This window comes from Phoxinus phoxinus (genome assembly GCF_949152265.1).
Source record: "Phoxinus phoxinus genome assembly, chromosome: 12".
Lineage (NCBI taxonomy): Eukaryota > Metazoa > Chordata > Actinopteri > Cypriniformes > Leuciscidae > Phoxinus > Phoxinus phoxinus.
The window spans coordinates 4,726,675-4,739,260 of NC_136887.1; the positions used below are offsets into that span (position 1 = coordinate 4,726,675).

The following is a 12,586-nucleotide window of genomic DNA, read 5'->3' on the forward strand; positions in this document are numbered from 1 at the left end:
TGTCACCGTTGTGTTGTCTAGTTAGTCACATGACATGAGCCTGAACTAACGACCTCATTTCCTCAGTAGAGATGTGATGTCATGCACGTACTGTGGAGAGCCGGTGGGAAGCGACGCCAAGATCACCATCGAGCACCTGAACATCTCCTGCCACCCGTCCTGCTTCAAGGTAATACCCGCGCTCCCCCGACACACTACCCTGGTGTACGTATCGCTACACTACAACATGCTATAGTGAAGTGTGTATTGAACGTCTTCTTCTCCCCCTCCAGTGTGGTATCTGCAGTAAACCGATGGGAGATCTGCTGTACAACATGTTCCTCCACCGCGGGACGGTTCACTGCGAGAGCTGCTACGCCAATGTGTGAGGAGATATCCCTCCGCGTCCCGACGACTGTTTACTGACCCAAACTAGTCCCTCCTCCTCCTCCCCCCGCACTGATAGAGACGCACACACTCTGTACCGCTGGGAAACCTTCTGGACATGTTCATTAAACGCTTTTCTAGCGCTAGAATAGCAGGAACGCTATTTTTTTTATTCTGTTCCTTTAAATGTTTAGCCATCAAACCCATAAGAATGCATGTGTCGTTGTCATATTTAATCATCAGAAACCATTGTGAAGAAATGATATTATCATTGATGTAATGATTCATTATGTATCCTGCATCACTATTCACAATTACTGTAAAGCAACATTCTCATCATGAATAAAGTTGTATTCTCATTTTATTGTTTTGTTACAAGATTGTGCAATAGAAAATATAAATATATAAATATTGCATTAAAAAAATACTGAGGTATGCAAACACTTGAGATATAAACGACAGGTCTCAGGAGTTTTGTAGGAAAATCGCATTAATAATTCAACAACTGCAGGTCAAATATCAGTCAAAAATCAAAAGAAAAATTACATTGACACATATTCAGGACTTTTAATGACAATATACAACCTCCCCTTCATGTGAAAAAATGCTGAAAAAAAAAGAAGAAAATTCAGAAATGCTGCGTTTTCAAAAACGAACATCACAATTCAAGGGGGGTGTAATGCCCTTTTCACCAGATGTAAAATAAGTCTCTGATGTCCCCAGAGTGTGTGTGTGAAGTTTCAGCTCAAAATACCCCACAGATATTATTATACATGTTAAAGTTGTCACTTTTTGAGGGTGAACAAAACGCACCGTTTTTGTGTCTGTCCCTTTAAATGCAAATGAGCTGCTGCTCCCGGCACAGGGGGCGGAGCTTCAAGAGCTTGCAATCACACACACACACACACTGAACATTTCAAAAACTTTTAGACAAAGATGGAGAGTATGTGTAGCTTACGTGTAGTTATCTTCTAGTCGTTGATTAGCATATTCGGTCTTGATAATCTATAAATCGTGTTCAGGGGGCGGGGTTTATGTAAATTCTAGGGTTGGTGATGTCGTGTAGTTCCTACCAGCCGTTTGTTGTAGTCCTTAAAAAGCGATTTCTTTAAAAGCAAATATCTCCCTTTGCTTTGAACATTGTAACTTTGCAGATGTTGTTTATATTCAAACAGCAACATTACACACTAACTAAAGCTAGAAAAGTCAAATCATAATCAACCACTCCTTTAAGAAAAATTATCCAGATCCATAAATTAAACGCATTTAATTATTTTCTAATACAGACGAGTTATAATATATAACTCATGAAAAAGTCAAGCCCCTCTCCACTCCACATGTAAGTCCTAAAAACAATCTTCTCCTTTGATTTTTGAAGTGAAATGTGTAGCGATGCCCCGATAATTCTTTATATTTGAAAGCCGATCATCAGCTGATAAATCTAAATCCAAATATTTATATCATTTTTGAGAGCCTGATTATAAAAAAAGTCTCAGCATTAAAATCCATGTCCCAAACACACAGTTATGATGTTCTCATTATAATTGTGTGTGGCCGATATCAAAGACTTGCGCTGAACTGTATTCTCCTTTTTTTTTTAAAGTGATTCCAATCATATTTAAAGCATTTTAAAACCATCGTGTTGAAGAGTGTGAATCTGAAGTGTCTCAGCTGGAGGAAATAATGCACCATTCATCGGCTTTAATAAATCGGCCAAAGTTTCATATCGAGCCGATAACCATAACATTAAAAATAAACATATATCGGCCGATACCGATATGGTGACAGATACTATATATCATTCATCCCTAAAAATGTGACATGATGCGTTTCGTGAGATTCTCTTATGCAAATAACTGTTACTCATCACTGCAGTGAGATCCTTCTGTAAGCAAGCCCTCAGAGTAACATATATAGCTCAAGCCCTCAGAGTAACATATATAGCTCAAGCCCTCAGAGTAACATATATAGCTCAAGCCCTCAGAGTAACATATATAGCTCAAGCCCTCAGAGTAACATATATAGCTCAAGCCCTCAGAGTAACATATATAGCTCAAGAACATTCACTATGAATGCATAATACATATAATACTGATGGGAAATATCTGCATGGAATGAGATTATTGGTTGTGACTGTGTCCGTTTGGTTAGAAATATCACAATATGCACAAACTTCAGGAGAGGCTCATCCTCCGCGGGAGGATCGACGAATCACAACTGCTGCCAGAAACAGTCCCTCGTGTCGAGTTTGGCCTGAGACGTGCGCTCACGGTCCCCCAGGGTCGTCCTCGGGCTCAGGGTCGGGCCCCCCCGGGCTCAGGGTCGGGCCCCCCCGGGCTCAGGGTCGGGCCCCCCCGGGCTCAGGGTCGGGCCCCCCCCGGGCTCAGGGTCGGGCCCCCCCCGGGCTCAGGGTCGGGCCCCCCCCGGGCTCAGGGTCGGGCCCCCCCCGGGCTCAGGGTCGGGCCCCCCCCGGGCTCAGGGTCGGGCCCCCCCGGGGCTCAGGGTCGGGCCCCCCCGGGCTCAGGGTCGGGCCCCCGGGCTCTCCTCACGGCGATGCTCTGGATGTGCTGCCACAGCAGCGACGGCTCGGACTCGTTGTGTCGAATGAGCGACTCCAAACCCTCGGCCTGATCCAGACTCTGCCAGTAGTCCTGCGGCCACATCTGGAGCCAGCTGAGGACACACACACACACACACACACACATCAACAGAAGTCGCAACACATCTTTGCCATGGTTTATTTAGGGTGTGTTCACACTTATAGTAGTTCAGTTCTCTTGGTTCTTTTGATCAGGACCAAAAAAAGAAAATACGTTTAGTCCTGGTTTTCTTAGCATCCACTGTCATTTTTAACACAGAACCTAAAGACACACACAAAAAAAAACACATCAGAAACGACGCTGCTCGGTGTATGCGTGTTCATATGGTGTGTTTTGACCAGCTGAGAACCCGAGAAGAGATAAGATGTGTAAAGGAGTAAAACATTTGCACACATATGAAGATTTGCTGCGACGAGACTCGTTTCTGACGCCTGAACCGAACTCTGATGGGCATATTGACAAAAATGTATATCTCAATACTTTCAGCAAATTATTGTTATTGATAAAATCCCAGAGTGTTATTGTGTTTGTACCTTGGCCTCCTAAAGCTCCTGATATCCTTCATATTCTGTGAGGTGGTCACAGCAGTGACAGAAATCATCTTTTCCAATCATTTACATTGATTTTTTAACCTTTATAAAGCCATTTTTTAACCCAAGTAAATGTATGCCTAATTTTTTTCTCAAATTCTTACATTCAATCAATGAATTCTATTAGACTAATAAGACACAATAGTGCTCTTACCAATCCAATCAAATCAGTTATGACAAAATTCATGTTTGCACTGCAGGGAAACACAGATGATGTGCTATAGATATCGCAGATATCTGAAGTGTAGATGCTTTTACACACACCGTTTAATGCAGATCAGAGGAACATGCGTTTAACCTGCACTTACACACGCAGAAATAATGTGCTGATGTTTTACACATAAAAAGATGAATATTGAAAAGATACTTTAAATGTGAAATAGGTGTCAGCAACTCACTGTTAATGAGTGAGTCATTGAATAATTCATTCAATTGAGTCGTTTCTCAGAGTAAAACACTCCTGTGGTTTTGTTTGGAACTATTTTCATCAGTGAAATAGAGCAAAAACAGGCAATATTGTGTCTAAAACGTTAATATTACTTAATTTTAACTTGTTTATTAAACGTGTGAATCAAAATTACATGCTGATATTTGGAGATATTATATATTTTTTTGATTAACTATATTAAATGATATAAATATAAAAGACAGAGGTATTTTTGTCTTTTAACATTAGGGCATTATAAATGCATTTTAATAAAGTAAATCACGCAGTGAAAGCGTGCGCTCTAAATGCACAAGTGCACTAGTCTGACCTACTAGACTACATCATGAAGTGTACGAGTGCACGCTCTAGTCTCTAGTGTTTCTGTAAAGTGAGGGACAGACTCGATAATGTCAGAGTGCATATCATTGTTACAACAATCACGATATTAGCGCAGACAATTTATATCGCACACCCCAGTAGCGCCAATGATGAGAAAAACGGGTATATTTGAGCTTTCTGTCCTTTTTAGCGTTGCATCTTGTGATATCACGTCCTGTCTTTGGTTCGTTTAGGTGTCTTTGGTCCGTGTGCGATTCATATTTCATTGGAACTACACCAGAGTTTGTTTGGTGCGCACCAGGGTTCAGATGGCAGCGTTCACACTTCTTCAAAAGAACAGACCAATCACACCAGAGTTTGTTTTCATCCAACAATTGTGAACACACCCTTGAAGGCCCCCTGAAATAAATGTAAGTTTTTTAGCTTTCAGTATGAATATGTTAGCCTTAAGGTTATGAATAAGCTGGTGTGCTCCAAAACAATGACAATATTTGCATTTATGAGATATAAGCATTCAAATCTACAGTCTTGCACTTCCGCTAAAATGGATCAGGGATTTTATGACATCGCAGACTTCAGCTTCTCATCACATCTTCTGTCCAATCAAATGCCCTCTGCTATAAACACCACCTGGCCAAAGCAAGCGTTGACACTATACAATATGTGTTGGCATGTGTGTTCGGTTGTTCAAACGCTCGAGTTTTATTCAGTTTTCCAACTGTACGCTGGTTAAGAATGAAGTGGCCAGAAGTTATTCTCATCTCTACTGTTGGATCCAGCGTATCATCAGCGCTCCGATTCACTTCCACTTTTCGCGGCGAGACACGATAAAATGCCTCTTTTACATGTTAATCAGAGTTTTTGTCCTAACCAGCCATGACAGCGACGATTCGGTTTTAGAAACGGTTTCTATTTTTCCTGTGACGTCGCGCTGGAACAACAAACACAAAGTGTGGCAATGATGATCTCAGGCACTGTTTATGTGCTTTATTTAATGTTAAAAGCGTGTCATGTGACTTTGAATATCATTTAGTGCTCCAGCTTTGAGCTGTAAAAGCAACAGTGGATAATTCTCCTCAGATCTTGAAATTAAACAAATGGAAACAAGAACGTTCAAACTGTGAACAAACAAGTGTATTATTTGACAAAGATGGTTTTAGTAACTCAGTAGCCTATGTATTTGAATAATGTTTAAATGGTGTAATATTTGTGATTTTGATTATGTACTTATCCATTTTCTTGCGATTGCCGTCAGGATTACTCTCTGGTGCCGTGCACGAGAACCCGCCCACACGCTGTTCTGATTGGTTTTTACGCATCTCAGTCGCGTCTAGTGTGGACAGACAAATTATTTGTCACTGGATCTTATCGCATTGCGTCTGGTTAGGACACGGTGTCAGTGGAAATTATGTCAACGCATCAAACAAAGCTGCGCGATCCAAGACACTCCAGTGAGCCTTTAAGAGTGAAATGCACAGATTTATCAAACGGTGATGAATGAAAGACAGGTTCACCTGTCATGTGGGTCGATGCCCTCCAGCGGCCCGTGTCCGGGACGGGGCAGCGGGCAGCCCATGTGTGAGCTGTTGGCCATCTTCGGTTGAGGAGGCGGGTTCAGTTGCGGGTTCTTGCGGTGCGCTTTCACCGCCGCCAGGCGCTCGTTCTCCCGGTCGCACACAAAGCACTCGAAGCCGTTCAGGTAGTTGGGTTTACTCATGTCGTTGACGCCCCACTCTCTGCTCTCCAGCGCCTCCAGCAGACGCAGGTTAGTGATGCGACGGGGCGTTTTGTACTCCAGATAACGCGAGTACTCCTCGTCGTCTTGATCCAGAGCCTTTATGAACTCCGCCAGCGCTCGAGGAGAGGGGAAATCGTCCACGAGGATGGCGGAGCGGTTGTTCGGCAGCCAGTCGGACACCGCGGACGAGCCCCTGTAAACCGGCACACAGCCCTGGTGCATGGGCCGCCACAGCTTCTCCGTCATGTAGTCCGGGCACAGGCCGTTCTCCAGCGCCAGGTGGAACTTATACCGGCCCACGAAGCTCATGAAGCGGCCGTCCTCCCCGGTGGCAGTGCTCGTGTCCTCCAGGTGCTCAGGCAGGGGTCTGGTGTTGAGGCACTTCCCGTACGAGTCGATCTGAGGAGGCGACACAAGTTACGATGAGTTTAAAGACAAACACACAGCCTTTTCAAAGTATACTTCATTTGTAGGGCTGGGTATCGATTCAGATGTTCCAATTCGATTCGATTTCGATTCTCAATTCAATTCCGATTCTAAATTCGATTTCTGATTCGACTCAATGAATATAGATTTAATACAAATACTATATTTATTTATTTTTAAATGGTGAACATAAGCTTACGAGTGGTTAATTAATAAAAAGAAATAGAGCCATAAACCTGTATATTAAACTTTTTATTTTAGGTACTCGTGGGTACATTAAAACCCAACTTCAAATGCGTACAATGAATAGACAGGATTGAAGATGAAGGCAATATGAAAAATTGATGCTGAAAGTTAGACAAGTCAGAACCGTCGCATGCCTTGATCAATCAGGATCAGGTTATTTTATGTTTAAGAGAAAACTAACAAAACCTCACAGCATTAGAGTAACATGGAGGCTGCAAGCCTATGAACACTGTAGGAAAACTAATACTGGCTTTTGGGTGATAGATATAAATAAAAATGAAAAAAAAAAATCGATTTTTGGCCATTGAGAATCGATTTTGAATCGACCACATTTAAAAAACAGATTAATCGAAAAATTTATTTTTTTGCCCAGGCCTATACATTTGATGTGTGTGCACTTAACATTCGCACTATAGAAAGTCTCATACTTGTGGAGTGTGATGTGAAGCAGTGGTTTACTGTGAGCCTAGACCACAAAACCAGTCACATGGGTACATTTTTTGAAATTGAGATGTATACATAATAAATACTGAATAAATAATCTTTCCATTGATGTGTGGTTTGTTAGGATAGGACAATATTTGGTCGAGACAACTATTGAAATTCTGGAATCTGAGGAGCAAAACAATCTAAACATTGAGAAAATCTCCTTTAAAGTTGTGCATTTATGTTCACGATTGTGCTGCATTCACTCACAAAAATACATGTTTTATATATTTACGGTAGGAAATTTACTAAATATCTTCATAGAACATGATCTTTACCTATTATCCTAATGATTTTTGACATAAAAGAAAAATCTATAATGTTGACCCATACAGTGTATAGTTGTCTATTGCCACAGATATACCCGTGCGGCTCCAGACTGGGTTTGTGGTCCAGAGTCACTCACATTAGAAGAGTGGCTAGTAAAATCCCTGTAAACTTATGGCTTATTGATTTTACAAAACGCTTACTATACAGCTGGCAAGGTTTCATAAAATAAACAGGAACAAAAGTGTAACACAAACGCAGTGGGACAGTTATAATGCTGATGTGATGAGGTCACAAGTGTGTGTTTATAGAGTATTTTACAATGGCTTTAAACTAAGGGATGCGCGATATACAGCCGCCATATCGGTGTCGGACGTTATACATGTTTTTAATGTTAATGATCTTCTGACGACACACAATTTAAAGAACACAGACACAGCCGGTGTCACTCAAGAACACTCATTATTATTCCATAATAATGAGTGACCAACACAATTTACCAGTTAGCATCTGGATTAAGACATGCTTTTTTTTGGTGGTAAATAATGGTGCAAACACCTGTAAATTGATGAGCGCAAACTTTAGTAAATAATCTTGCATTAATCAATTAATTTCTCTCTTCCCATGAATTTTGGGAAATTTGAAAGGGAAACTCCTACAAATGCCTATGCAATAATGTCAGCAGCAAAACTAACCCTGTACACGCCTTCTCAGCGCTAATGTTACACTGCGTGTCTTCAGCAAATCCTGACAGTAAACGCCAAAGGAGAGTTTGCGCTGGAGCAAGATGTTAGTTAATCTGGCCTTACATCTTTAACATAATAGTTACACTCCTTGGTGTGTGAGCTGGGGGCTGTTCCATAAAAGCCGCTTAGAAAAGCGGGGATTAAAGTCCAAAACCCGACTTGAATAAACCTAACAAATAAGTTGGGGCTAAAGCGGTTTCATTAAAGGTAATTCAAGTTCACGCAATCCCACTAATTTGATCCAGGTTTATCTAGTCTAGATAACTGCGTGTGCACGCGTCTCTTAAGCAGCCCTGGAGGTCGATCATAGATCAAATCGATCCACCATCAAACTGCATATATTTTGTGCTGTTTTATGCGTTTGAGACATGGTGTTTGCAAAACTTACATTTCACAGGAATATTCTCCATCTGAAAATCTTAGAAAGTCGTGCAAATAGTTCCATTTTGCTGTAAACTTCACATTGAACGAGCGCTGCTGCGCGCATGCGCGCCAAATAGGAGCAGATATTCTGACTAATATACATTTTGCTTGGAAAATTAATAGGCTATGCGATATTTTATAACACCAGAAATATCTTCTAATTATAATAATTTATCTTTAGGATGTTGGATCAGTTGCAGTGAACTTATATCTCATTAAACTCATAGATTTTATACTTATAATAAAACAATTGAACAGAAGTAGGCCTAATTCAGGGAAGAATTTTTTTTTAAGAAACCAAATATAATAAAGATACAAAATATAGTTTTGGGTTTAGGACCTAAGCTACTTAAAAAAAGTAAGAAATAAGTAATAAGTAATTAATACTTATTTAATTAGAATGCTGAGAATTACAGCTTTTAAAGCAATCTTTTTTTTTTTTTGGAGAAAGCCAGAAGGTTTGGTTAGATTTAGTTTACACAGTGCATTATGGAGAGGATAACATGAAATTAAGAGCAAAAGAATACATTTTGAAAAGATGTGCAACTCTAAAATCAAAGAATATTCCATAAAATAAAGGAATACACATTAGCCTATAACTAAATAACCTTCCCTCCCTTAATTCTAGTTATTTGTTATTTTATTTATTTACTTATTTCATATTTAAATAATATTACTTTAATAACTTATTATGAATTATGTGAATTATGTATGTATAAGAGTTTGATATAAATATGTGAATGTTTGATTTTTTCCATTTTTGTCATATGTAAAAGTGTCTAACTATGTACTTAATGGTTGTTGTTCTAATAGTTTTTAGGTGTTGGTGGGTATTATCACAAAAGAAAAAAGTAGAAGGAAAAATAAGATTTATTGGGGGGAAATATTATGTCTTTAAAGGAACTGTCCATTTGTATAATTGTGAAATGTATTTGAATTGAAAAACATAATAAAGTACATAAAATATAAATGCTAAAATATTGGTTGTTGGACATTAGATGTGCCTTATTTAGAATTTTAAATCTACAATTTAGTGTATTTTTATGATATAAATAACTGTAAAGGGACTATTGTAATGAGGTAAATCAAGGTTAATATAGCAATTACTAAGCTCAGATTCATCTTGCCAGTTTAAATGTATACTGTGCTTTTGTAATTATTTCTTTTAAATGTTGTGTTTCATATTTTTAAAACTATCTAATTAAATCACAAAACATTCAGCCAGTAAGAAAATAAAACCTGTAAGATATATATATGTATATAAACCCCAACATATACAGCCTATGTTTTTAGGTCTACTATATTGTCTAATTTATCATTGTAGCCTTATTTAAGTTGATTTTCTTTACTGTATATTTATTTTTGGACTTATAGTGGTTAATAAAGTCAAATAATGGTATGAGAGATTGTCAGTAATTGTGTTCCTATTGGTCAGTGTTAGAGGATCTGTGCAACAACTGAGGCTTAGCCTGACAGTTAGCCTGCCCTGGACCAGGCTAGTTTCCCAGCATAAGTTGCCAGGGTAACTGGGTTTGAACTATTTTAAGTTTGCTTTATGAAACAGAATCAACCGACAAGAAGTCTGACTAACCAAAATAAGTCTGGCTTGTATTCTAATCTTGGTTTATGGAACAGCCCCCAGGTTTTTAGTGTTTTAAGATAAAAACAAAACAAAAACATTCGATCACCTCTGATTGGACGGACTCAAAGTCTGAACTAACTAGTAGGAAACTAGCGAATTGGGGCTAAGGTGTTATGGTGTTCTTGAGGGCACTTGCCATTTAAATAATTTTACTTATGTATGAAAAAATAAAAACTTGAAATCTCTTAAAGTGTGTTGAAAATCCAGCTTTTAATGTTGTTTATGTGTCTATGTGGTGTTTTTAATCTGCTTTAACACACACCGTGTGTAATTCGACAGCATTGCTGAGTTTCTGGTTAAAACTGCAGTGAACCAAAGAGTCTCAAACACACGGTGTGAAATCGCTGGTGTTTCTGACGTCACACACTACCTTGTAACCAATCAGATCAACGTGTGATCGTCAACCAGTGGATCTCTGAGTGAGTGAGTGAGTGGAGGCGGGGCTCATTTGCATATCCATAGAGCCGTGCATACTAAATGAGGCAAGGGTGTCGAGTTACATTCAAGGAAAAAACTTTAAATATGTAATTTTGGAGGAGTTTTAATGGATAATATGCTCGAGCACCGGGCGCACTCACCTCTATATGCTTCATGAGCTCCTGAACGTAGCGGTCCCGGTCTGAAGGCACATCACAGTGGGACTGCATGTAGAGCACCGGGGCGAGACCGGCCCGCCGCCAGCGGTTCTTCTCCAGCAGGGGGACAGCCGTCGGCGCCAGCAGGTAATCCAGCGAGGGCAACCACTGCAGCGTCAGCGGATAGTCCGACTCGCGCCTGAACGTGGCCGTGTAGTTGAACAGCCGGATCCCAACACCGTGAGACAGAAGGTAGTTGTTCATGGGAGACTCTTCGTGGAAAAGCGCCCAGGTTTGATGGGGCATCCGTGGCAGCGGAGCCTCGTACGCACGGAAGTCTGTGCCGTAGAAAATAACGGATGCCGTGCGGCGATACAACTGAACTTTCCGGTTGCTCGTGACTAGGCAGGACGAGCGGGAACAGTCCACACGCTCCGTGTCTCCGGGGAAGTGTGGGAAGAGATTGGTGCTCCACCACAGGAGGATGGGCAGCTCTTTATTGGGCCGAGGGTCAGTGTTCCCCGGGCCGCGGTAGGAGCTGACGGAGGCGAACTCCATGTCGGTGAGGGCACTCTGGGGCTGGAAAACACCGCCGTCCGCCGCGTCCACCGGCCCCTGGGCCCCGCAGAGCAGCGGCAGCACCGCGATAAACCACAGGCGCCGCGCCATAGCCAACCTGAGGAGGGGAAGCACACGGGAGTCACACTTAAACTGCTGCTGTGTAGTTCAGGAGTCTTGAATATTATTAAAGCGGTGGTTGATTATGACTTCACTTTTCTAACTTTAGTATTTTTATAGATTATCATGACAGATCAATGACTAGAAGATAACTACACATAAGCTACATCAATTCATCAACTAACCATTCAGAAACGTCCTGTTGCTTCTACATGTTGTCTCTTCTTCTTGAGTCTCTCCATCATTGTCTGACTCCGGTTTGAACATGAAAGGCTAAACGTTTTTGAAATCTTCAGTGCATTTTTTTATTTTTTAGCAGGGCCAGTGAAAACTTTGGGAAATTACAGATCTAAATCACTGACCCATCCGGGTGAGTAAGTTAAATATTCAGAGTATTTTAGGTAACGTACATAATAAACATGCAAGCTATCGAACATTTAAAAAGATCTCCAATCTGTACAGCATGTCGGGCATTGTGCTCTCAAAACATACTAAGGTGCCGAATTTAGTCAACAACTTCGAGTATCATACCAACATTCAGTAAGCAGCCCACATAATAATAATTTTGGGCAACTATTATTTCTAAAATGCCTTTTATCTACAAACACATTTCCCAGAAATACAGACGCTCGTTTTCCATGCTTTCTTACTTTAGTTCAGGACAGACGCATGTTGTGTTGTTGTTTCTCCAGCTGTAGGATCGGGATCGGGATCGGGAATGATGCTTGTGGCGTGAATGCTCTTCCTGCTTTGAGGAATGACAGAGGGAAAAGCTGAGCATTACTGCCACCTACCGTTCTGGATGAGTGTAGACACATGCAGAAAACTCTGCATCTGACTTTGAATATATTTTCTAATTTGTTTAACCTGTGTAATCAAACAATTAAATAAAAGTATACATTACATGTAATTTTGCTGAACACTCTTTATCATTGAATTTACAGTAGAGGAGCCATCACAAATAAATATATAAAACAGAGCGAAAATAAAATAAAATCTTCATTTAAAACAAAAACAAAATCGGCCATATATCGTAC

The 12,586-nt window shown here is 40.5% G+C and overlaps 2 protein-coding genes across 6 annotated transcripts in view; one reads left to right on the forward strand and one right to left on the reverse strand.

Annotated features, from left to right (window-relative positions):
* The window catches only part of znf185 (zinc finger protein 185 with LIM domain), a 28,685-nt gene extending 26,043 nt beyond the window's left edge, over window positions 1-2,642 (forward strand). For 3 of the 5 annotated variants that reach the window (XM_079630160.1, XM_079630162.1, XM_079630163.1), the window contains 2 exons: window positions 70-169; window positions 273-2,641. In XM_079630160.1, coding sequence (XP_079486286.1) covers window positions 70-169; window positions 273-368 — 196 coding nt within the window. In that variant the 3' untranslated portion in view covers window positions 369-2,641. Of the gene's footprint in view, window positions 1-66; window positions 170-272 lie in introns of all 5 variants that reach the window. The other 2 variants (XM_079630161.1, XM_079630159.1) reach the window with 2 other exon arrangements.
* Window positions 2,643-2,849: 207 nt separating this feature from the next.
* On the reverse strand, window positions 2,850-12,268 carry pofut4 (protein O-fucosyltransferase 4). The gene is made up of 4 exons (XM_079630167.1): window positions 12,200-12,268; window positions 10,875-11,547; window positions 5,837-6,459; window positions 2,850-3,039 (listed from the first exon to the last, which is right to left on the reverse strand). The coding sequence occupies exons 2-4, from the start codon at window positions 11,538-11,540 to the stop codon at window positions 2,865-2,867; spliced, it is 1,464 nt and encodes a 487-aa protein (XP_079486293.1). The 5' UTR covers window positions 11,541-11,547; window positions 12,200-12,268; the 3' UTR covers window positions 2,850-2,864.
* Window positions 12,269-12,586: the final 318 nt, after the last annotated feature.